This window comes from Chiloscyllium plagiosum, unplaced genomic scaffold (assembly GCF_037043375.1).
Source record: "Chiloscyllium plagiosum isolate Xiang-an unplaced genomic scaffold, Cpla_swu_hap1 HiC_scaffold_32, whole genome shotgun sequence".
Taxonomy (NCBI): Eukaryota; Metazoa; Chordata; class Chondrichthyes; order Orectolobiformes; family Hemiscylliidae; genus Chiloscyllium; species Chiloscyllium plagiosum.
In genome coordinates this window covers 19,938,736-19,965,585 of record NW_028270170.1, presented here as the reverse complement: position 1 = coordinate 19,965,585, position 26,850 = coordinate 19,938,736, and the positions used below count along the sequence as shown (strand labels likewise).

Sequence of the window (26,850 nt, the reverse complement as noted above, 5' to 3'; positions counted from 1 at the left end):
AAATTATGTATTTACTTGGTCTGCCATCTCTTTATTCCCCACTATAACTTCCCCTACTTCTGACTGAAAAGGACACGCATTTGTCTTCATTAATCTTTTTCTCTTCACAGACACGTAGAAGCTTTTAGAAGATGTGTTTGGTAAGTGAATACTTTGGTAATATTTAGCATATTTGGCAGCATTCATAGATATTTGAAGCACTTCACCCAGAGAACTGTGAATGCTCAGTCATTGAGTATGTTCATGTCAAAAATCAGGAGAAAGTGAGGACTGCAGATGCTGGAGATCAGAGCTGAAAATGTGTTGCTGGAAAAGCGCAGCAGGTCAGGCAGCATCCAAGGAGCAGGAGAATAACATCGATTCTCCTGCTCCTTGGATGCTGCCTGACCTGCTGCGCTTTTCTAGCAACACATTTTCAGCTCATGTCAAAGACCAACAGATTCCTGAACATTAAAGGGAAGTAAGTGATATGGGAGAGTGCGGGAAGGTGTAGCTGAACATCAGATTTCATTGAAGGGTGAGAAAGCCTCAAGGGGCTACAAAACGTACTTTTGTTTCAATGTTTGGATTCTTAGAGGAAGCAGTAATAAGCAATATAGTTGGGAGTTCAATTGCGTCTGGGATATAAACTGCAATAATTCAACAGTAAATTATTTCCTAAAGCAAGCTTTTAAAATACAATCTTTCCATAAGCTATCCTGATTTATGGCAGGATACTGTTACAAGGCTGCTGTTCATTCTGACTAGGGGATTTGGATTTTGTAACTGAATTAGAGTCCTTATTCCCAAAAATAAAGTTATTTCATACAAGACCCCAAAGTAGTCATTTATAAACCTCATTTGCTGCTATTATAATTTTGCTATGCTGTCTATAAATGTGAAGTGAACATGATATGGTAATAGTTTGCTGCATTAAACCAGAAGGATTTTTCATGACATTCATGGGATGAGGGTGTTGCTGGCTGGAAAAGCATTTATTTCCCATCCCTAATTGCTAGTTGCCCTAAGTTTAGAGTCAACCACATTGCTGTGGGTCTAGAGTCATATGTAGTCCAGACCAGGTAAGGATGGCCGTTTTCTTACCTAATGAACGTTAGTGAATTAGATGGGTATTTTTTCAAATAGATCCATGGTCATCATTAGATTCTTCATTCCAGATTTTTATGGAATTCATATTCCAACATCTGCCATGGTGGGATTCGAACCTGGGTCCCTAGAACATTACCTGGGTCTGTGGATTAACAGTTCGGCAATAATACCACTAGGCCATCCCTTGGACTAACCAGAAAGTCGGTCATATGACAAGTTTGGCTGCATCATGAGGTATTTATCTTCCTCTGTTGTGGGACATAAGGCTGTTTCACACACACTTCAATACCACCAGGCATTGATGTAGCAATGAAATACAACAAAGTGAAAAGAAAGTAAACAAAGATAAATACCAGTAATTATGCAGTGCCATCATCTCCTTATTTAAAAATCAAACAACACCAGGTTATAGTCCAACTTGTTTATTTTGAAATACTAGCTTTTGGAGTGCTGCTCTAAACTAGTTACCTGATGAAGGAGCAGCGCTCTGAAAGCTAGTACTTCCAAATAAACCTGTTGGACGATAACCTGGTGTTATGTGATTTTTAACTTTGTCTACCCCAGTCCAACACCACATCATCATCTCCTTAGTCCATCCTAAAGTATTTCATTGCAATATGAAAAGAGGGAACATCTTAGGGGCAAAAATTGTACTTTGACAAATTTAATACAATGCAGTACTTCACAAAATCTGAGGAAATACAAGTAGAAACTGATCTCCAGTTCTGGGAATTCTGGAACTACAGGAAAGCAGAAGATCAAATAGAACACTTCGACTGCAAATACATTATGACTCATTAAATACAAAGGTCTTGACATTGCTCTGTACATTGGATTTAGACAACCACTGTAGCTCTCACTGAAGAAAACAGAGTGAAAGCATGTAGTATGATTCCCAAGAAACTTTCACAAAATCCAATAATATAAAACTGAACATCTTTTTCTAATAAACAAAAAAGCAAAAGGTCGATTTTGAACAGATGAACATAAAGGAATCAAGCCCTACAAAACTGCCAAATGTTCTGAAATTCCAAGCAATAAACAAGACCTCTATTCATTAGGTGACCATAAAGTAGCTGTAGCTGCATGATTATGTCAACGGTAGCTTATCGATGATGCTCTTGTTCCTGAGTCATACAGTCATAGAGGTGTACAGCACGGAAACAGACCTTTCGATCCAACTCGTCTATGCTGACCAGATATTCTAACCTAATCTAGTCCCATTTGCCAGCACTTGGCTCATATCCCTCTAAACCCTTCCTATTCATATACCCATCCAGATGCCTTTTAAATATTGTAATTGTACCAACCTCCACCACTTTCTCTGGCAGCTCATTCCATACCCACACCACCACACAATTTGATTGATTGATTGTCATGTGTACTGAATTACAGTGAAAAGCTTTTGCATAAGCAGTACAGGCAAATCATAGTAAGCTAGGATGTACAGATCAGAGGTTGTCTAAAGAATTAGACAGAGCCATACAGGTTACATTACACAAGGTGTGTGCTAGGCGAGATCAACATTACTTGAGGATAAAGAGTCTATACATCAGTATAACAACAACAGAGAAGAAGTTGTTCCTGAAGCCACTGGTGCATGTATTCAGACTTCTCTATCTTCTGTTTCATGGAAGAGGTTGTAGGAGAGCATTACCGTGGTGCAATGAGTCTTTGATGATGTTGGCAGTCTTTCCGTGACAGTGAGCCTTGTAAATGGAATTCATGGATGGAAGGTTGGCTTGGACTGGGCTGTACACACCACATTTTGTAGTTCCTTACTGTCCTGAACAGAGTAGTTGCCATACAAGGCCTGGACAGTACACCTTTGATGCTGCATCTATAGAAGTTTCTATGAGTCCTTACGGACATGCCAAATTTCCTGAGCCACTGAGGAAGAAGAGGCTTTGTGCATTCTTGACCATCATATCTACATGGGATATCCAGGACAGATTGTTGGTTATCGTCACTCCGAAGCACTTGATGCTCTCCACCCTCTCAAATTCAGCTCCATTGTTGTAGATGGGGACATACTTTCTTCCTTCCTTTCTGAAGTCAATGATCAGTTCTTTAGTTTTGCCAACATTAAGAGAGAGACTAATCTCATTGCACTATGTCACCAAACCCTCTATTTCCCTTCTGTATTTTGACTTGTTGTTGTTAGATATCCTACTGTGGTGGTCAATGAACTTGTAGGTGGTGTTCACTCGGAATTGGGCAACACAGTTGTGGGTGTACAGGGACTACAGTAGGGGCTGAGAATGCATCTTGGGGGGAGGGAGGAGGTGCAATTATTATCTTCACTGATTGCGGACTGTGAGTCAGAAAGCTGAGGATCCAGCTGGAGAGGGCGGAGCCAAGACCAAGGTCACGGAAATTTGAGATCAGCCTGGAGGGGATGATGGTGTTGAAAGTAGAGCTAAAGTCAATGAGCAGGAGTCTGACGTGAGCATTAAAACCAATGCTAACGCTATCAGTGTCATACTCAATGAGTGCTGCATTGTCAGAGGTGCATTTTTTGGATTTTTTTCAAACCAAATCCCATCTACTGCCTCAAATGGATCTTAAAAACCTTCAAGAGTAGCAAAGCCCTGATGAATATGTCTCCCTCAATTAATGTTACAAAAAGATAAACTGATCATTAGGATGTTACCATTTGTAGGAGTTCCCTGTGGATAATTTGCATGCCATGTTTTCTACCATGCAACAGTCATTACACCTCAAAAGTCATTCATTATCTGTGAAGACTTTCAAGAAACCATATGAATGCAAATCTTTTTCTCCCCTTTTTCTTTAATTCATACAGATATTTCATAGTTAATATTTCTTGGAAGACTTACGTCTGTAAGGATTATGAAGAAAATTGATTTATATCAAGTTATTTTCAACCTCAATTGATTTCTTTGAAAGAGGTTATTAAATGATTGCTGTGGACATTTACAACAGTTAAAAAACATTTGAATATGTGAATAGGAAAGGTTTACAGGGGTTATGAGCCAAACACAGGCAAATGAGACTAGTCTGGGAAACTTGGTCAGCTTAGATGAGTTGAACCGAAGGGTTTGTTTCTGTGCTGCATGACTCTATGACATTGGAGTTCTTTGTTCAACAAAGTTTCCTCAAAAACACATAACTGACGATAAGTGATTACTTTGTTATGAATTTCTGCTAGATTATTTTGAACAGTGACTTGCTAGGAGAGGTTCTTGTTCTATCTGATTCAGTTGGAAGAAAGCCGGCTAAGAACAAACTGCCCAGCTGATCTCTCCAATTTCAGATCTCTCCCATTTTTGAAGGAACATCTCAGTTATATTTCCTGGGCAAGCCGTGTATATAAAACTGCAGGGAAAACCATGCTTGATCAATCATGTCAAAACATCAGAATAACAAACTCTGGAGCATACTACACTTTTATTTTGCTGTTAAGAATATCCCATTGGCCAAAGCGCTTTTTTTCCCAGAAAATCATCTCTGCATAGAAATCTCTTGCTTGTTCCTGATGCGTGTATGTTGTGCACACATGTTTTGGGAGACATTTAGGGGGAACGTATTTGTACTTCCATTGCAATAACAAATTCTGCATCATTGAATAAATTATGCTTTGATAATCAATCCATAATTGTGCTTGTTAATAGCTCTTTCTGTTTAAAACCTGATGTCGTTAAGGCGAACATCTTGTCAACTGGGAAGTGTTTTTATTTTATGTTGTGACCTGTAGGTTAGTAGAACTGGAGCATTAATGCGTTCTTACAGCTTCGGTCATAACAGAATGATCAGAATGTCAAAACTTAAAGGTGGTTGACAGTTCTATTCCAGCTTTCAGAGGGAGCAGATATATTTGTCTTCAGCTCTGTTTCCTTCCACCGCCTCCACCTCTGAGGATCCCTTCTCCCATCTCCAACATACTCAATCCACTTGGAAGCTCCATGCTGGTCTATTAGCTGCCCTCAATCTCTTCATCTCCAACTGTCACTGTGACATTGACTGCCTTAACCTGTCCATCCCTCCCACCCACTCAAACACCCCACACTCACAAAGCGCAGACCATCACTCCCTCCGGTCCAACCCCAAACTCACCATTAAACCAGTGGACAAGGAGGGGGCACAGTGGTGGTTTGGTGCACCGACCTCTACACCATTGAAGCCAGGACACCTCCTCGTACTGCCCCCTCGACCACAACCTCCACTCACATCACCAATCCATCACCTCCCAGACAATCCACAACCTCATCACCTCAGGGAATTTCCCAACCACAGCGTCCAACTTCATAGTCCCGGAATCCCACACCGCCTGGCTCTACCTCTTACCCAATATTCACAAACCTGACTGTTCCTTTCAAACTATTGTCTCCGCCTGTTCCTGCCCCACTGGACCTATCTCCTCATATCTTGACACCGTCCTATCCCCCTTGGTCCAAGAACTCCCCACATACATTCAGGACACCATCCATGCCCTCCCTTCTTTCAAAACTTTTGGTTCTCTGGCCCCCAGTGCCTCAGCTTCACCATGGACATCCAGTATCTGTATACATCCATCCACCATGATAAAAGCCTCCAAGCCCTCTGTTTCTTCCTCTCTCGCCAGACCAGTACCCCTCCACCGACAGACTCATTTGATTGGCTGAACTGGTCCTCATCCTCAACAACTTCTCCTTTGAATTGTCCCACTTCCTTCAGACCAAAGGAGTAACCATAGACACCCACATTGGCCCCAGTTATGTCTGTCTTTGTTAGGTACGTGGAACAGTCCAGGTTCTGCAATTACATTGACACCATTTCCTACCTTCTCCTCCACTACATTGATGACTGTATCAGTGCCACGTCGTGCTCCCATGAGGAGATTGAATAGTTCAAAGTCACAAGTAACTATCACCCTGACCTCAAGTTCACCTGGACCATCTCGGACACCTCCCTCCTCTTCCTGGACCTCTCTGTCTCCATCTCTGGCAACCGACTCAACACGGACATCTATTTCAAACCCACTGACTCCACAGCTACCTGGACTACATCTTCTCCCACGCCACGCCACCTGTAAAAACACTATCCCTTATTCCCAATTTCTCTGCCTCTGCCGTATCTGCTCCTGGGAGGAGCAATTCCACTCCAGGACATCCCAGATGGCCTCCTATTTCAAGGACCACAATTTCCCCTCCCACATGGTTAAAAATGCCCTGCAACACATCTCCTCCGCTACCTGCACCTTCGCCCTTGAACATCACCCCTCCAACCGCAACAAGGGCAAAACCCCCCGGTCCTCACCTTCCACCCCTCTAATCTCCAGATACAGCACATTGTCATCCACCATGTCCACGATCTACAGTCAGACCCCACCACCAGAGATATACTTCACTCTCCACCCTATCAGCGTTCTTCAGAGACCATAACCTCAACTATTCCCTTGTTAGGTCCATGCCTCCCACCAAACCACCCTCCACTCCCAGCACCTACCCTTGCCACTGTAAGAGGTGTAAAACCTGTGCCCACACCTCCCCCGCTTCACCTCTATCCAAGGCCTCTAAGGATTTTTCCAGCAGAGATTTTCCAGCACTTGCAAACACCTTATTTACTGTGTCCGTTGCTCTCGATGTGGTCTCCTCTACACTGGCGAGGCAGGACACCAACTCACAGATCATTTCAGGGAACATCTCTGGGACACATGCACCAAATAACTCCACTTCAACTCCCCCTCCCACTCTGCCAAGGACATGCAAGTCCTGGTACTCCTCCACTGCCAAATCCAAGCCACCCGACGCCTGGAGGAAGGACGCCTCATCTTCCACCTTGGGACCCTCCAAACACACAGCATCAATGTCAATCTCACCAGTTTCCTCATCTCCCCTCCCCCAACCTCATCCCAGATCTAACCCTCCAACTCAGCACCATCCTCTTGAACTGTCCCATCTATCCATCTTCCTTCCTACCTATCCATTCCACCCTCCCCTCCAACCTATCACCATCACACCCCACCTGAATCAACTGATTGCCATCCCAGCTATCTTGCCCCGCCCCAACTCCATCCTACTGTTTATCTCTCAGCACCCATTTCCCTCAGCTTCCCACCCACCTCCCTGCCGCCCCCCCCAACACACACACACACACACACACACACACACACACTCCTCGGATGTGCTAGACCTGTTGTGCTTTTCCAGCAGCACACTTTTCAATCCATCTCTCTAAAATCTTGGCAATGATGCCTGACCAAATTTAATAGCAATTATTGCATTAAACAGTCTTGTTATCTAAGCACAGTCTCTCTTTTGTAGATATGTATGGTAGTGTATCCTCTACCATTAATCACTAGATGGGTCCAAGTCAAAAAAGATTAATGGCAGAAAACTACCTCAAACAGCACTTACCTGTTACTTCTTACTGATAGGGGTGTCAAATGTCACATGGTGAAAGCAGGGGTCATCTGGGAAAATACCACCATCTACTATGCAATCAGCAACCCATGTGCTGCATGTCATTGTTTGAACAGAATACTATACTCATTCCAAATGTTAAAAATCACACCACATCAGGTTATAGTTCAACAGATTTATTTGGAAGCACTAGATTTCAGACCACTACTCCACATCAGGTGGTTGGAACAGTGTTCCAAAATCTAGTGCTTCCAAATTAACCTGTTGGACTATAACCTGGTGTTGTGTGATTTTTAACTTTGTTCACCAAATTCAACACCGGCACCTCCAAATTATTCCAAATGTGCACATTTCTTCAGACTGTGGAACCAATACAGAATTGCAATTTGGCAAACAAGTGCAGACAAACCTACCCAGAGATCACTCATCAATACTCTCCACAGTGTGGTAATACATTTCACTTTTAACAGAGAAACATGTCCATGACTGGCATGAGGTTAACAAATTAACCAACTTGAAGACTGGAAGTGATGGCAAGTGGAATCCAACAGAAAGTGTCAGCATACACCCTTAATCAAGATCATATCAAATATAAACAACAAATGGAATGCCAAATCAGAATAATACTACAACCAAGAACACAGAATCACCAAAATGCAATAAAAACATAGTCTAAGATGAACTCAAACAAAAATAAACCCTTTCAAGCATTCTGCAAACAGACAGCATCCTCCAGCAAAGATCACTGTAATGATATCTAGATGGATAAGCAAACCATCATTACATTTCAAAGACTTGCAAATTTATTCCTGCGTTAAAATTTATTTTGATGCATTGTTATTTTGTTTCGTGGTCATATAAATAGTTTGTTTCTTTATGGTAAATAGTAGGAAATAAAGGAAGACTATAAGATGTGTGGATAACTTTAAAGGGCTGTTTTTAAATTACAGTCAACGCTTCTATAACGCTACGTTTGCGTTCTTGTGCAGCCCTCCATTATAGAAAAATCATGCTTTAGAAACAGAGATTAAAGTGTTGGCACTGTAATCGCATTACAGCCAAAACACGTTAAAAATCTGCGCTTTAGAAACAACGGCCCCAAAACATCAATCGTGTTACACCAAATTCGTGTTGATGACCTGTACATCAATCATTACACAACTTGACATGATGTAATATGTTAACCCCATGACTCGTAGTCTGTCAGTAAACAGGGTAGAGACTGGATGTAGCACCTTAGCTTCCTAGTAAATCTATAGGTGTATAGTTTTACATTCAAATGGAGTACCCACATTATTGTTTCACCAATCCTTGTGTTCAGTTGGGTACACTCTTTTTTCTCCTCAATATGAACAAAGCCTGGACCATCGCTTACTGCTGCTGCTGAATGAAATGCATGTGCCTACTAATTTACACAAAACTTCAAACAGATTAAAAATCCCAATGTCTCAAATCAATCACAAGAATCTGAAGCAACAGTTCTTTCAGTGAAGAAAGAGACAGCAATTCCCCAACAATTTAAGTTCTGCATCCATGGCCCACAAAAATATTACACTTTGCAATGATTATTGCGGAAATAAAATGCAAGTGCAACGTAAGGCTGAAAACGCATATAATCGAATAAAAAATCCTTGAATATTCTATAGGAGGTGGAAGACATATGGATAGGAAACATTTCGAGGCATTGGACACCACTTTACAATATTGTACAGATATAAATTATTAAACTTACTTTGAACTCTAAAGGCTGTGCCTGGATCATTGAAAATCTGAAAGCCTTGACCAATATCATAATCAACACCGTTTTCAAAAAGGATTTTCAACATTCTAGGATTTCTGTAGGTCATTCTCACCTTATTATCCTCCATCTGGGCTCATTAAATATATTCTCATTGTCATGAAGTTAATCTTTCTGAAGTGGATAAAATTTAAAAGGCATTGACTTCATAAATATTGATTTACTGCATTCAACTTGGAACTATATTTTCACATTGCCGAAATCAAACTGCCATTGCAGGCTTTTGTGTGTCATTCAATTCTGGTGAGGATCATCACATTCAAACTCAAAATGAGATCTCCTGTTGTTTCTACACTGGCACGTCCAGTTGTTATATTTGATTTACAAAAGTGTTCTATTCAGCATATCATGTGTCTTTAATTGATCTGCCAGTGCTCGCCACTGGAACTTTTCCTTCCCTGTCAGATAATACGAAGATGCAAAATGGCGCAGAAGAAACTTATTTACAATTATCTGTAAGCTTTGGGTCCAACCTTTTAATTGTATCTGCTAATGGTATAGTAATGAAAAAGTGCTCAGGAATTTTTTTTAAAATATAACTTTCGAAGAAAGGTTTGAATGAAGAAGGCAGGATTATTGATAAACTGAGAAGGACTGTTGAATGCTGATTTGTAAGAACATCTGATTTTATTTAAGATGTACATAGATAATTATGATCTAACATCATGGATGGACTATTGAGAAGAAAGAGTAGTCTGAGCACCTCCAACTCAGACAATAGACAGTCAACAATCTCATGAAAAATTGAACAGTTTGTGAAATAAACATATGACTAATAGTTGGAATTACAATGCAGTAGTAAATGCACTAGAGGGAGATGTAGCACTAAAAAAAAGTTAAAACATAATGACAAACAACTGCTTTTGTGGAGAAGAGTTCAGCAATTTTAAACAGGTTCTGACATTGGGACATCAGTGTTGGTTTGTAAAAAAACGTCCTACCAGCATTGTGAGCTGAGCAAAAAGGTTTAGAACACAGATAACTCAGGTTAAGATTAGATTCAATAGCCCTGTAGCAAAGCACGAAGAACTATATTTCTGACATTAATAAAGAGTAGGCAAGAATTATTAGAAGCTGAAGTAGACTCTCAATTTTCACCAAAAAAGACTTCTGCATCCAGAAAAATATAATACCCTGAAATTAACAACAATTAAAAGAAATGCCAATCAGGAGAATTAAATACAGAAAAAAAGAGAAGGGGTGTGATGGGGTGGTCAATAGCCAACTGTCACTAAGGATTAGTAATAACACAAATATTTTGGTAACTAACAAGTTAAATGTTAGGTCCGACATGTGTTAGGATTTTGTTTCAAACCTGGATTACTGAACATCAAGTTATATTTCTAGAGATGAATGAAGAAATTTGAAAATACATGTTAACAAAAGGAGACCAGATGTGGTGGAGGAAGCAAAGTCACTAAGAGAAGGATTTGGAATTTAGAGGAGGAGAGGTTTAAGGAAGTGAATTTCAGATGAGGTCATTTAATGTATTGCTGAGACTGCAATCAGCTTTGTCTTTGCAAGCAAGGATAGAATTTGGTTAGCAATGTGATGTTATTGAAAGCAAAAATCAACCCTGGCTGTTTGTAACCTAATGACATTTTGATTTACAACACTCGGATGGCTGAAAGGCATAATTTACACATCACACTTCTTTTTAAACCATGTTATTAAACCTGCCTATCCAATGTGAACAAAACCCCCATTCATTTTAACAGGCTATTCCTTTGTGCTAAACCAATGGGTCATAAAAGCCTCTATTGTTAGTCTGATACCTTAATAACACATTCCTTGCCAGTATGTTTTTTGCCTATTGAAAGTAAGAATGGCTGATCCCACTTCACACACAAGGGAGGTGCATGTGTTCAGAGAGAAGCAAAAATAAAACAAAGGCATTCCGTTCTGAGCATAACAACTGATGGGAGTAAACCTCTCTCCACAGATTAACCAAAACATAGATCTTCCCATTCCATCATCCACATCCATGTGGAATATTAATTGTAGAGTTGCTGATGCTTCGATTTACGACATCATGATACAAATGGTGGAAATTGTGATTTTGTTTTTACACACCCAAAAAAATGACTGGGCAAGGAGAAGAGCAAATAAAATGGCGTAGGTTACGGACCCTCCAAAAGCAGTCAGGAGGTTGGTGCAATTTTAATCTGCTCTCTCAAGCAGTTAGCGAAGATGCCTGCCCAAAGATGATGGGGCCTTTCTTCACATGTGCATATCCAGACTGGAGCTTTCTCATCCAGTCAGGAAGAACAAGAAGCTGAGAAATGGCGAGTTGTTTTTCTCTCTTTGGAGGGACAAGAACTTCTACAAAGAATAAATAAAATGACTGGGGTTTGATTTTAATTCTGGTGAATCAATGGGTTGCGATTATGCAAAAGGATTTACACTTTAGTTGCCTCTTGACCCAATCACTTCTGGCCCCTGATGTGAAATGGCCACAGTGTCTGCTCTGGCCATAAATCTTGTTGTGGTGGATGGCCCAAAAGTATTTAATCTTTATAACTTTAAGATTAAATTTGTTTTTAATCTTACGTGGGATGTGGGCATTGATGGCAGAGCCAGCATGTGTTATCCTCCTTAATCGCCTTCGAATTGATTGGCTGTCTTAGGTTAGATAAGAATCAACCCCATTGTAATGGATCTGCAGTCATGTGTGGACTGGATCAGGTAAGGATGGCAGATATTAGTCAACCAGATCAATTTTTAATAATAATTGACAGTGGTTACATGGTCTCCATTAGACTAGCCTTATTTTTATTTTTGAAGTTCCAGATTTTATTGAATTCAAATTTCACCATTTACCATCTCTCCAGAACATTAGTCTGGGCCTCCAGATTACCATTCCAGTGACATTACCACTATGCTACTGCCTCCCTCACTGCAATATTTTCTGCTGCATCTCACTCCTTATGCGTACTTTTTCCTCAAGGTGACTTTCAGGGAAGATCTTACTGTCCTTAAAAGGGTATAGAGGATAGTTACCAGCATGGTTCCAGTGTTCCAAAAATTAAGCTGAAAGGTGAGGTTGAAGCAGCTAGTGTTGTCTGCCCAGGAACAAAAGGTCGAGAGGAGATTTGATAGAACATACAAGTTTATGACAGGCTAATCTACTTTATCTAAAAAGCTGTTACCATTAGCTGGTTATATAAAGAACTAGGGTACATAGATTTAAAAGTGTTGGTCAAGAAATATAGGAAAGATGTGAATGATAATCTATTTACACAAGCGCCTGATAAAATAGCTCCACAGAGGCCAGTACCCAGTCAGTAAGTCTCCCTTTATTTACACATGGAAAGACCTTGACACTGATCCAGCTCCCTCAGAGCCATTGTCAGAATGTCAGGAATGTCTGACACTCCTGTCCTTTTTTCTCTTTTTCTTCTATAATTCCACAGAGGTCAGTATCCCATCACCAAGCCTCCCTTTATTTACATGTGGAGAGTCCTTGACACTGATCCAACTCCCTCAGAGCCAGCTGTCAGAATGTCAGGAATGTCTGACACTCCTGTCCTTTTTTCTCTTTGCTTTTTTTCCCCCTCAACTCGTCATCACATTTTGCCAAATTTGATCACTTGCCTCCAGTTCAAAAGCCTCTCGATCTTCCTAGTTATACAGCTCCCCAGACACCATCTCACACAGATGAAGACTGTGAGAATGATACAGCCCCTACTTTCCTCAGTATTGATGCCAGTGCCCCAGGAGGTAGAACCCAATTCTCCCACATTAGTGTCTAAACCATGCACTCATCTCTCTCAGCTAATGTGCCCTATGCTATGTTCATTGGTCAAGGTTACTCAAAGATATCATTGGTCACTGAAATAACTGCACAGAGGCTGGTATCCCATCACCAAGTCTCCTTTTCTTTACATGTAGAGAGTCCTTGACACTGATTCAGCTCCCTCAAAGCCAGATGGCTGACACTCCTGTCCTTTATTTGAAATAACTCCAAAGAGGCCGGTATCCCTTAACCAAGTCACCCTTCATTAACACATGGAGAGTCCTGATCCTGATCCAGCTCCCTCAGAGCCAGCAGATCTCCTGACATTAATGTTTTATTTTCTTTACCCCTACACTACCGCCTAATTGCAGTAGTCCTTATTTTCCCCCTGCATCCATGTTGTGTGTGTGCAGGTGTAAGACATAAGGTGCATGAATCTTTATTCAGTTTCTACCACCAGGAAGAAAGGAAACACCCAAGTGGCCAATGACAAGCAGTGCCCTTTACATCAAAGGGCAATGCTGACACTCCTGTCCTTATCTATGTACGGTATAGGGTTAAAATTGTGCAGAATAAGGGAACAGGTGTTGTTTCTGCAAAAACTTACATTATAAAATAAGGCTGTGCATGCAAATACTAAATAGGAGAAGCGAAAACAGGCCAAATTATCTATGACTAAAAGGGCAGAGCGACCGTGTAGCGGGATGTACCAGTAACAGGAGAATAGTGTGCCAGTCTCAGGAGGGATGTGGCCAACGGATGGAATTTAGTTTGGCAGGATGTTTGCACGAAGACAGCAAACTATGCCAGGATAGTCACATATAAGGAATGAGATAAATAAGAGTCAGGGGTGACAGGCTTAGAGTAATGGGAGAAATAAACAGAGGCGGAGAGAAGCTAGACAAAGGTGGAGCAAAGCTAGAGCTTGTGATTGATTACTTTTACTGTAGCGCGTAGCCTATGGGGTGAAAGGGGAGGACCGAGAGACTCAGCTGAACAGCATAAATCAGAATGTAACCCTCAGATCGGTGTGCTTATTCATTAGGCACCCGTTCTTGCAAGTACGTATCAATAAAATTCACTGCTTCAGAATTTGACTCGGACTGAAATTTATTAATATGCGAGTTTTGTTTCTCACATTAGCAGCCAGGGCTTCCTGATGGGACCAGATAAACAGCCCCAATCAGAAAACTCCTCCTTTGAAGTCCTCTTAGCTGACCATATTACAATAACTACACCTGGATTCTGCTGCTTACACAAATGGACAAGGTGAAATCGCTGACTTCAACTGAAAAAAATCGGATGAGCCCTTGAATGAAATAGACTTGCACAACTATAGGGACAGCACGGGGGAGTGGGGCTAACTGTTTTAGTGTACAGAGAACTGGTATGAAGATGGGTCAAATGACCTCCTACAATGGCGTCATGACTTAAAGACTTCCAAGTAGGCCAGACATATGTCAATGAGGCCTGGAAACAGAACCAGCCTGGGCCTCATTGTTGGTTATTAGACAAGTTTCATCTTGCTGATGAAGGGCTCCTGCCTGAAACGTCGATTTTCCTGCTCCTCGGATGCTGCCTGATCTGCTGTGCTTTTCCAGCACCACTCTAATCTTGTTTCGTCTCGCTCCCTGCTCACAGCACATCCAGAGTTAAAAATCAGTGATGTTCTGTTTTTATAAAATCACTAGCCTGTAATAGCTACATACAAAATATTTAGATGACCTCAAGCATTCTACAGCCAGTCTCAGTTTATACCAAGTATGGTGCTTTAGAAAACGCAGTTTGTACTTAACAGGGTTCACTTCAAGGTCAACACAAGATTTCAATTAATCAAACAAGTCTTTTTGTTCAGCGTGCGTTAACAAAATTCTAAAGTTCAATGCTTCCTTTCAGTCATCAAACATTTGTTGCCACCATTGGACTGAAGATTCATTCATGTAGCAACCTTGCAGTGATGTCAGGCAGTTCTTCCCACTGGGCGTAAATATATTGCAATAAGTAGAGCAGGTAGAGTTAGTTAGAGAGAAGATGGAAGAAGAAGTTCAAGGAATAATCTCTTAACATTGTAACAATGAGAATAAAGCCTTGTCTGTCCATCTCAGACTATTATGTACAGTTGTATTGCACATAAAAATGCAAAAAACAGAATTCTGAACAAGTCTAAGCCTGGATACAGTTCTTCATCTTGCCTTCTCCTTGATCAGTTTGTTTTGAGTTCAAACTCTTAGGTGTGGGTATAAAACCACATGACAAAAAGCATTGAAATAGGCAATACACATTTTTGTGGACCTCGGTTCGAATCCCACAAGGGCAAATGGTGAAATTGGAATTCAATAAAAATCTGGAAATAACATTCTAACGCTGATCATGCATCCATTGACCATTGTCAGGAAAAGCCCATCTGGTTCACTAATGTCCTTTAGGGAAGAAAACTGCCATCCTGTTTCCAGGCCTCATTGACATACGTCTGGCTCACTTGGAAGTCTTTAAGTCATAACCTGGTCTGGCCTACATATGACTCCAGACCACAGCAATATGATTGATTCTTAAATGCCCTCTGGCCAATTAAGGAGGGGCAATAAATGCTGGCCTAGGCAGCAACACACTCATCCCATGAATGAATAAAGGAAAAGGAGCCATATACATTGTTCTTGAATTGTGAGAAACAAAACTTAGTTATATATTGGAAGGGATCCACTTTGCACTAAACATGCGGTCAAGTCTTAAGTTTTTTTCAATCAAAACAGAAACTACTCTGAACCAAATGTTAGCTATTGAGCCAACAAAGCTAACAGGCACCAGGGCAGCTGCATAATGGCAAAATGAGATTGACAAACAGTTTCCACCAGCATGCTGTCTGAAAACTGAATGAGATTACAAAGCAGTTTCAAATAACTCTCTCTGGCTAAAAAAACATTTACGTAGGTTGGAATTTCTATAAAGACAACGCAATAGCAAATCAAGTCATGATAACTCTTTCAACTCAAGTTATCAAGGCTGAATTACCTAGATTTATAATAAACATTAGCATCTGGATTATTGAATGTGTGACACCAATGTCCAGTAAAGGATTTCAAGCCAAGACTGAGAGCCTTTTTGTATCACCATTTATAAGTTGTATTCTAGTTCATACATATAAGAGGCCTTCTTCTAAAACACCCTTTCACAGTAGTTTGATTGATAGACCAATATTATTGACCAACCACAATTGCCTGAGTAGTGGTGAGCATCTATCTTGTCAAGTAAATTACTCTCTGATGAAGCTAAAAGTTAAGATCAACCAAACTCCTGGCTGTGGGTCCAAAGTAACATGGAGGCCAAACTGGGTAAGAGTGGAAGATTTTGTCCCCTAAAAGGGCATTTTATGAACCTGATGGGCTTTTACAGCTAATCCAGAGGTTACATGGTTGTCATTACTTTGTTTTTCTTCTGATGCCAACATCAGTCAAAATAGAACTGATACAGTTTTCAGCTTCAAATATAAAAGATACCATAACAACACATTCAATTCCCACCTTCATGGGATCCAGATGCAAATACATACATGTTTGATATTATAAGAATTCACCTCAATGCCTACTCCCTCAGCAGAGTTTACAATTCTGGTTTTCTTATAATTTCAACTCATGAACTGCATATACACAATTTCCTTGTTTGACTGTGTACTGAATCAGAAATCAGGCATTAGATAAAGTTTAGCCAGCAAGAACAACAATCTCATTTACTTTTTGTCTACATGCTGGAAGCAGGCTGAACGAGACCATTGCTCTACCAGGACAGCAATGGAAGATTAGCATGGATGGTGACATTGTAGCTGGCTGAAAGAGTGTTAACATTGGCCATGGCATTAAGTTCGATCTAATCTGATGATGTCAGGTGGTCTTGGTGTGGAAAAAGACAGAACAGCGTACGACTTTATAGAGTGAAGAGCTATATCCCAAGTTTCATCAAGTCAGAGTAAACAAAGTCTATCTTAACATGTAGTTTAAACCTGATGGCAGTCATGCAATAAACTACATCTTGTTTAAATGAGGACCTCTTCTTGTTAAGATTCACAATGGCAGCAAACAACCCTAATTGCAAGCTAGTTGGCATCACATTGTCTACAACTACAGTACTTCTATAGAGCTAGTGTGATGTGTACAATCCTGTATTATTGTCCACTCTCTGAAATTTACTGGAGAAGTTATTTGACTTCTGAAAAAAAAAATCAGGACCGTGCACAGAGACCTTTTCAAAGTAGAAAGATGTTTCCTTTTTTCACGAGTTTACTGTAGGTCGCAGTTTTCTGTTAATCTTGCCATTAAATCCCAATGTCTCTGCAACCCATTGTGTTTCTCAAACAAACAAAGTTAATAAACAATACTCCTGGTAAAGGACACAAGAGACTATTTACAAATCTAGCATTATAAACTGGCCAACTACAGCAGCAAAATTAGGGTGGCACAGTGGCTCACAGGTTAGCACTGCTGCCTCACAACACCAGGGTCCCAGGTTCAATTCTAGCCCTGGGGGACTGTCAGTGTGGAGTTTGCACATTCTCCCTGTTTCTGGGTGGGTTTCCTCCCACAGTCACAAAGATGTGCAGGTCAGGTGAATTGGCTATGCTAAATTGCCCATAGTGCTTGGTGCATTAGTCAGAGGGAAATGGGTCTGGGTGAGTTACCCTTCGGAGGGTCAGTATGGACTGGTTGGGCCAAAAGGACTGTTTCCACATTGTAGGGAATCTAATCTTTTTATAAAAAGGCATGATCGGAAATAAGACACAACCATGATCCATCACACTAGATATGTCACTTTTGGGATGCCAATCATATACAACTTTAATCTCACAAAGATACTAAAATTGTGCGTTAAAAAGCTATTGGTTCACCCACACTCTTGCACTCTACAGTGATAAATTCAAAAATTTTACATGATGGTCTGTAGTCCACATTTCCTTCATCAGAACAGGCTGTGCAAAGCACCATCCTGATTGCCTTTTCCTTAAAAAGGGTCACGAGAAGTAAAAGTGCTACACAATTTCCTGTCACTTTGGAAGCCTGTGAGAAAATTACTTTGTTTCTGGGTGGCGATTACATTTTGAGATATAACCTCAGCATAACCTTCATGCTGCTCTGGGAAAGGTTAAAAGTGCTGCTGGAGCACTTAATTCAGAATGTCTTGCAAGCTCAGACCAGGAGTAAGTCACACAAAGGCAACAGCAGGCAGACAGAAATGGACATCATGTGGAGGAATGTGTGGGTACCCACTAGGTTTTTTGCCCCACCACCTTGTTTCCACTTCAAAAAAAATACCGTGTTATAAAGGCAAAGGCAGATTTGCAATACCAGGTTTAGCTAGTTAGAACTGGGATTTAACAATGCACAATAGATTGCATGTGCAATTCCATCTTATATAGTAAGATTAATGTAAAATGTATTACTTTTCATGCTACAGTTACATCGATCGCCTTTCCATCTGCAAGAATTGTTGAGAACACACTGACAAAATTGGGTGAGGTCAGACGCGTTCACCTGCTGCACTTTTTTTTTTGATTGTTGAACAACCAAATGTTCCAAAAGATAAGGTCTGCCACCAGTGCCACTCATGATGTTGTTCACTGCCGGTAAAGCAGGATAATCTCTGTGGACACTTCCCTTGCAGACCTGGCATTTACTTTGGAGCTTCTGAACCAACATCTTGGTGGCAAACTCCCACCAACAGTTTGTATTGCTATTTGCATCAACCAGCAGCTGGAATATTCCATTTCATTGTGATTAATATTGAGGACTTTCATATCTCGACAGCAATTATGAGTCAGAAGTTTGGCAATCTGCTCCTCTTTTTGTACAGGTTACTTCAGAATATAGCATACGCTTGTGGATTCAGCCAGCTTCTAACACCGTACCCAAACCAGCAACACCTTCCTTGCTCAATTAGCACTCGCATGCTTTTTCTAGAAAGGTCTGCTTCATTAGTGAATTCATCTTTCCGTGTGATTACATCACTGGAATAATAATCTAGAAGGCCAACCTTACAACGAAAGGCAACTCATTCAAAACAAAATCATTCACAAGAATCAAAAACAAGAGATTAAGGCAGTCACTGTTTATTAAATCTGATTATTTTAAGTATACTTGGAATTTTTTATAGTTTCTTTCCTGTTCTAGAAAGTAATCTGCAAATACTGTTATCCCACTTAAACCTGCACATGTATCATCTGTTTGTATGACATCATGTTGAAGAATACTAACATTTAGTGCGTAAATTATGCAGTTTAAGACATAATTCACCCAATGATTAAAAAAGGATCAGGTTACATATACGAGCTCTGCATATTCAGTTATTCAAGGTAGAGCTGACAAGTTGTAGTTGATGTGAAAAGATCACATTGCAATTGATTAAAATAGTGTTATTTTCATCCTCCCTAGTCAGGAATGTGATTTAAAGTAAACTAAATACTGTAAACAAACTGATACAGAATGAGTGCATACATCCGATGAAGCCAAAACACTCACTGTATTGAAATCTTCATAATAGCCCTTTCAAATCTAACATTTATTGGTGGGAAAACCACCCTACTACTTAATCTTAACAACAAGTAGTTGCACAACATTAAATTACAATTATTAACTCGGCACTGCAAGATAACTTTGCACCAGAGAGCTAGAAAAAGATTGGAGGTGTCTTGGCATTCATGCAGAGGAACAATATAATGGAAAACGGTCCCAAGATTGGATTCAAAATGTGCCCCCTCAACACAGCAACTCCCAGCACATCAAACCTGAATGTATTATTCTCTTGAGTGTGCTGAGGATGAAAAGTGACTAAAAGATCCCATATCCAAGGGTCACCTGAAATTAGGCATATAAGCCAATAGACAGAGGAAGCTTAAAAACTTTTTGTTATCCTGCTCCTGAAGAGTACATTTTTAAAAATTGATATCTCTGAAAGAATGTTGAGCCATCGACAATATTGGTCCCCACAACTTAGCCAATTCACCATCCCGCAGGCTTCCATTTTTAAATGAATTAAAGCAATGTGTCAGATCAATAGGAATTCCACTTCCATAATTTCTCTGTTAAGTTAAAATAACATACGTAAAGACAGAGAAACCAAATTAAAAAGTAGAATACATGTCAATCTGTCAAGAGAAGTATGCAAAGAAAAAAAAGACCTCATTAAGGCAATACGCTGTCTTATCTCATATCGCTTTCATGGTCAGAGGTCCAAGATCACAGCAGCTTCCCGCCTTTGTAGACCAAGAGTCACTACTGTTGACATAGTAACAGTATTACATAGTGAGACAGTCCCAGTTCATTTACAACAGGGAGCAGAAACTACTACATGCTGCACCCTGACTGGATGTGCTTTCAGATAATTTCACGTTTTTATTGTGTCCCTCAGCCTGCCATAGTCCTGGTGTTTGTAGAATTTTTTCTACCACTTCTTCAAATGCACAGTTCACTCCATCACAGGTCTTAGCGCTGGCCTCTGGGGAAACAGCAATCAAATAATTAGGCATCTCCCAACAGGAAAGAATAATTTAACATAAAAGGCAAGTTTTACTACAGTGAATATGTTTTCCTCCTTGCTGCATTCATAGCAATATACACATTAAAAAAATCCTATCAATCACGAATTTCACATCGTTCATTTAACCCCTAGCAAAAGAAAATCTGCATTTAATTCAGAAAACTATCAGGAAAATTCCTCTCAGACTTCCCAAGGTATTTGCTTTAATTTATAAATGAATGTGGGCATTTCTGACTAAACCAGAATTTAATTACTCATCCCTAAATGAATCAAGGTGAATGGAGCAAAATCCAGATGATAACATCATCTCAACTAAACAAGAAAAACACTGCGGATGCTGTAAATCAGAAACAAAGGTCTAGCAGTATCTGTGGAGAGAAAGCAGAGTTAACATTTCAAGACTTTGACTCATCTTCCTCTCAACAGATGTTTCCACACCTGCTAAATTTCTTCAGTAATTTCTATTTTTGTTTCATAATCTCAACTAAACTTGCCTCTCCATTCTTAGACTTCAGTAGTAGCATGAAGAAAGAATAGCTGATTTTTTAGCATAAGGATCTGAAAAAGTTAACATCAGGAAGAACATAATGAGCACTACCTAGTGTAATGACGTCAAGAGAGACAGGAAGACTGAAGTTCTTCTTATGTAATATGCATATAGTGCGACTGCATGAGAGAAAGTCTTATTAACTCTACTTGATTCTCAAGATCGACAAGTGTGTGTGGCTGGAAAGGCACAGCAGGTCTAGCAGCATTGACGCTGCAAGCATAAGCCCTTCATCAGGAACGTTCAACATCCCCAAAATGTCAACTCGCCTGCTCCTTGGTTGCTGCTTGACCTGCTGTGCTTTTTGAGCACCACACGTTTCGACTCTGACTGTCCAGCAGTCCCCACTTTCCCTCTTGACTCTCAATATCTCTACCAAGTAGACCAGAGTGTTGTAGACTCCATTCACCATGGACTACTATAAAGACGCAGTGATCACAACAGAGAGCCAAACAAAGATACATGTCCAACAGCCACTGCTCCGTTATTCCCAATGTTGAAAGTGATAGGATTATTTTATTGCCTTGTTTTGAAATGCTCCAATGATTTCAGGTGCCACCTCAAAAGACATCAGCTATTTAGCCAAATCCAATGGAACTCTAAATTAACTTTGTAACTCCTTTGATTTAACAATTCCTCCTATTTGACAGTGCTATGACACAGACGAGGAAAGTTGTGGGTTATAAGTCCCACTCAGAGCAATAAGACCATTCAGACAATCAAGTTTGCTCTACCACTCGAACATGGCTGGTTAGTTTCTCAATTATATTCTTCTGCCTTCTCCATGCAACACCTAATCCCCTCCCCAATCAAGGACCTCTCTATCTTAATACACTCAAATGACTTGTCTCCACAGCTTTCTGTGACAGTGAGTTCCACAGATTCACCAACCTATGGCTGAAGAAACTCCCCCTCATTTCAGCTCTAAAGGATTAGCCCTTTACTCTGAGACTGTACCCTTGGGTCCTAATCTCTCCTACCGGTGTAAACATCTTCTCCACGTTCATTCTCAGTATTCTGTCAGTTTCAATGTGATCCCCTTCATCTTCCTAAACTCCATCGAGTACAGACCCAGAACCTTCAACCACTCCTCATGTGATAAACCCTTGTCCCTGGGATAATTTTCCTAAACTTCCTCTGGACCCCTTCTAATGCCAGCATATCTTTCCTTAGATATAGGCCCATTATTGTTCACAATATTCTAAATGCAATCTGATCAAAGCCTTATTGAGCCTCAGCAATAGATCCTTTCCTTGTCTTCTAGTCCTCTTGTAATGAATGCTAACATTGCATTTGCCTTCCTAACTGCCAACTGAACTTGCATGTTAACCTTAGGAGTCCTAGTTCAGGATTTTCTTGAGTCTCTTCATGCTTCACAAATCTTTCCGCATTTAGAAAATAGTCTTTGCCTTTATTCTTCCTCCCAAAGTGCAAAATCTCGCACTTTCCCACATTTTATTCCATCTACGACTTTCTTGCTCATTTTCCTAGCCTATCCAAATCTTTTTGCAGCCTCGCTGTGTCCTCAATACTACCTGTCTCTCCACCTCTCTTTGTGTCATCTGCAAACTTAGCAATAATGCCATCAGTTCCTCTGTCCAGATCATTCACGTCTGTGTGAATGGTCCCAACACTAGTCACTGGCTGCCCTTCTGTCCCCACTCTCTGCCCGTCAGCCAATCCATTATGCATGCCTGTACCTGGCCTCTAACACCATGTGCTCTTATTTTATTTAGCAGCCTACTGTGCAGCACCTTGTCATAGACCTTCTAGAAATAGATCACATCCACTGGCTCTCCTTTGTCTAACTTGCTTGTCACCTCCTCCAAAAAATTCTAACAGATTTGTCAGGCATGACCTCCACTTGATGAAGCTGCATTGACTCAGGCCCATTTTACCATGCACTTCCAAGTACTTTGTAAATCTCTTCCTTCATAGCCTTGTTAGTGAATCTCAGGAAGAACAATAGGAATGTAACAACGGTGTTCCCAGGATTCCCGTGCTGAAGTAAGGGAAAAGGGGAAATGATCATAAAAGGTCCCAACTTGCTGAACTGCAATGATTATTGGAAGATCGACACTGACACACGCACTGGAGAACATCAGGGAAGATAGGACTGAGCTTAGCTCAACACAATGCCCTTCATCTTAACCCTCTTCCTATCTTTAAAATAACTGAAGATTCACCATTGGGGCTTGCCAACAACGATCAGTCATTTGAGAACTAGAGGGTGGTCAGACCAGATGGAACATGGCCATGTCAAGGAATCAATGCCTTGAGGCATGAGGTGAAAACTGAACTGGCAAAAATAGAACTGGAAATGTAAAAGAGCAAGAAATAAAAAAACGGCCAAAAAATATAGAGCTTACCGATAAAAAGCATTGAATGTTTTCTGGCAAATCTCAGCCCTTCATTCCGGTCAACCTCACGGTTTTGCTAACAAAAAGAAAAGGAAGTTTTAGACAATTTTTAAAGCTATCAAATTTACTGAACAAAGTAGATTTATCAATGTTAAAGAGCACTAAGTCTGCATTTGAATTTGCAAGTGAAAAGATATGATGGAAAATGACACAATGTTTCTGCTGTTACAGAAGTCATAGAATCCCTACAGTGTGGAAACAGGCCATTTGGCCCAACAAGTCCACACTGACCCTCCGAAAAGTATCCTACCCAGACCCATTCCCCTATTACTCTACATTTCCCCTAACTAATACACCTAACTGACACATCCCCGAATACTACCGGCAATTTAGCATGGCCAATTCACCTAACCTGCACACCTTTGGATTGTAAGAGATAACCGGAGCACCCAGAGGAAACCCACACAGACCCAGGGAGAATTTGCCCACACAGATAATTGCCAAAGGCTAGAATTGAACCCAGGTCCCTAGTGCTGTGAGGCAGCAGTGCTAACCACTGAGCCATCATGCTGCACATAGTCTCCAGTACCAATGAAGTAACCAATGTTATTTGGCTAGCATGGAAAATTACATTCACAACTCTGCCACTATAATCACCTTCTAACTTCAGCCGAGTTTCTAAACAATGCAAAAACTGGCTTCACAACCAACTTTATTTAATTGAATGTAGACAGATGAAGTGATCCATTATAGCTATTAGAGTATCAAACAAAGTTAACTCTTGGTTTCGATCCACTTCAGCTGGATATTTTAAAAAATTTTACAAATTCTTCTTTCAACACCCAACATGCATAAAAATGCAAGCTCTTCAACTATTCCTTTCCTGCAAAAAGCAAGCATCTTTTCTTTTCATCCAAGGTTCTTCCAAGGCTTCAACAATGCCATCCTTCTCCCAGACTCTCTCTTAATTCTTTAGCCTATGGATCACATTTGCTGTGTAAGGAATGCAAGGGTTAAAGCTGAAAAGGGTGAAATATAGTTTCAGTTCAAAATGTTTTAGTAGAATAAATGTAAGCAGTATTTGAAGGTTAGACACATGTACTCAAAAGACCCAGGCCAGGAAGTGAGTGATACAAACAAGAATGCAGTCTGGCCTGCACAATCAGCAGAATAAGGGGAGGCCTTGGATGGACTCAAAGCCTGTATGCACTGTGGGAAATAAATAACATCTTGTTATGGACTTTAGTAAGGCGTTTGATAAGGTTCCCCATGGTAAACTAATAGAGAAAGTGAAGTCATATGATGTGCGCGGTGCTCTAGCTAGGTGGATAAAGAACTGGTTGAGCAGTAGGAGACAGACAGTAGTAGTTGAAGGGAGTTTCTCAAAATGGAGAAGGGTGACCAGTGGTGTTCCACTGGGGTCAGTGTTGTTTGTGATATACATAAATGATCTGGAAGAGGGCACTGTTGGTATGATTAGCAAGTTTGCAGATGACACGAAGATTGGTGGAGTAGCAGAAAGCATAAGGGACTGTCAAAGAATACAGGACAATATAGATAGACTGGAGGGTTGGGCAGAAAAGTGGCAGATGGAGTTCAATCCAGACAAATGTGAGGTGATGCATTTAGGCAAGTCTAATTCTAGAGGGAATTATACAATGAACGGAAGAGCCTGGGTAAAGTTGATGTGCAGAGAGATCTGGAAGTGCAGGTCCATTGTACCCTGAAGGTTACTGCACAGGTGGATAGAGTGGTCAAAAAGGCAAAGAGTATGCTTGCCTTCATTGGACAGGGTATTGAGTAGAAGAGCTGGCAAGTCATGTTAAAATTGTACAAGACATTGGTTCGGCTGCATTTAGAATACGGTTTACAGTTCTGGTCACCACATTACCAAAAGGATGTGGACACTTTGGAGAGGGTGCAGAGAAGGTTTATGAGGATGTTGCCTGGTATGGAAGGTACTAGCTATGAAGATAGGTTGAGTAGGTTAAGTTTATTTTCATTAGAAAAAGGAAGATTGAGGGTATATGAAGGGTATAGACAGGGTGGATAGAGATAGACTTTCTCCCAGGGTGAAGGATTCAATAATGAGAGGTCACTCTTTCAAGGTGAGAGGTGAACAGTTTAAGAGGGATACAGATGGCAAGTACTTCACACAGAGGGTGGTGGGGGTCTGTAACGCATTGCCAGCAGAAGTGATAGAGGCAGGCATGGCAGATTGATTTGAGATGCGTCTGGACAGATGCACGAGTAGGTGGGGAGCTGATACTTAGGAACTGGGCAACAGGTTTAGACAGTCATTTGGATCTGCTCAGGCTTGGAGGGCTGAAGGGCCTGTTCCTGGGCCATAAGTTTTCTTTATTCTTTGTTCTTATGATTGTAACTTGACCAGATTAGAGGTTGAATATTTGATCAAAGATGTACAAGAGATAAGAACTTGTGCAGCTTTGTTAAAGTTCAGTCTTAGAATGTTTAGGACTGACTCTTCTTGTGTGCATTAATAACTGACAGTAACTTGTACCCAAGTCTCCTTATCAAATTGAATAGCATTAAGAAAACAGAGGCAAACTTGCCGCCTAACATCCCAATAGTTCCCAGAGAGGAATCACAAATCTAACAATCATTCCTTAAAATACTTTCCATTTCTTTTTCAATTTTATGATTTCAACATTTTGAGTTGAAGAGTGGTCAAAAAAAGTCAAATTCATAAACTGTAGACATTTGCCACTTAAAAGGGCTCTACAAACTATGACACACAAAATGCATTTGAGAGCACTAATGTCTGTGGCAAATCAATATTTGAAAAAAGTGCTGATATGTTTTCTTTAATATTAACTTGTAGGATGTGGAAATCTCAGGCTTGCTGACATTTATTGCCAGTCCCGAGTTGCCATCGAGAAGGTGGTAGTGAGCTGCCTTCTTGAACCGCTCCAGTCCACTTGTGGAAGGTTGACTCATTGTCCTTAGGGAGAGAATTCCAGGATTTTGACTGGCAACTCCCATATATTTCCAAGTCAAGGCGAGTGGCTTGGAGTGGAATTTGCAGGTGGTGGTGTTCCCATGCATCTGCTGCCCTTTGGCCTTCTTCTTGGATTTGGAAGATGTTATCTGAGAATATTTGATGAATGTCTGCAGTGTATCTTGCAGACAGTAGACACTGCTGCTGAGTGTCAGTGGTGGAAGGAATAATAGACGTGGTGTCGGGCTGCCTTGTCCTGGATGGTGTCAAGCTTCTTCAGTGTTGTTGGAGCTGCACCAAACCAAGCAAATGGGGAGTATTCCATCACACTCCTGACTTGTGCCTTGTGAACGATGGACAGGCTTTGGGGAGTTTCTTGCTGCAGTATTCCTAGTTTCTGATCTCCTCTTGTAGCCACTGCGTTTATGTGGCAAGTCCGATTGAGTTTCTGATCAATGGTAACCTTAAGTATATT

General features: G+C 40.7%; 1 protein-coding gene across 3 annotated transcripts in view; it reads right to left on the bottom strand.

Moving 5' to 3' along the window:
• Window positions 1-26,850, bottom strand: part of LOC122539890 (ras-related protein Rab-18-like) — a 62,947-nt gene that overhangs the window by 16,534 nt on the left and 19,563 nt on the right. For 2 of the 3 annotated variants that reach the window (XR_015752490.1, XM_087977848.1), the window contains exon 6: window positions 23,426-23,492. Coding sequence is in view for 2 of the 3 variants with exons in the window: in XM_087977848.1 (XP_087833974.1) it covers window positions 23,426-23,492 (67 nt within the window). In the remaining variant the exon portion in view is untranslated. Of the gene's footprint in view, window positions 1-19,066; window positions 20,468-23,425; window positions 23,493-26,850 lie in introns of those variants that run through there. The other variant, XM_043675039.2, reaches the window with a different exon arrangement.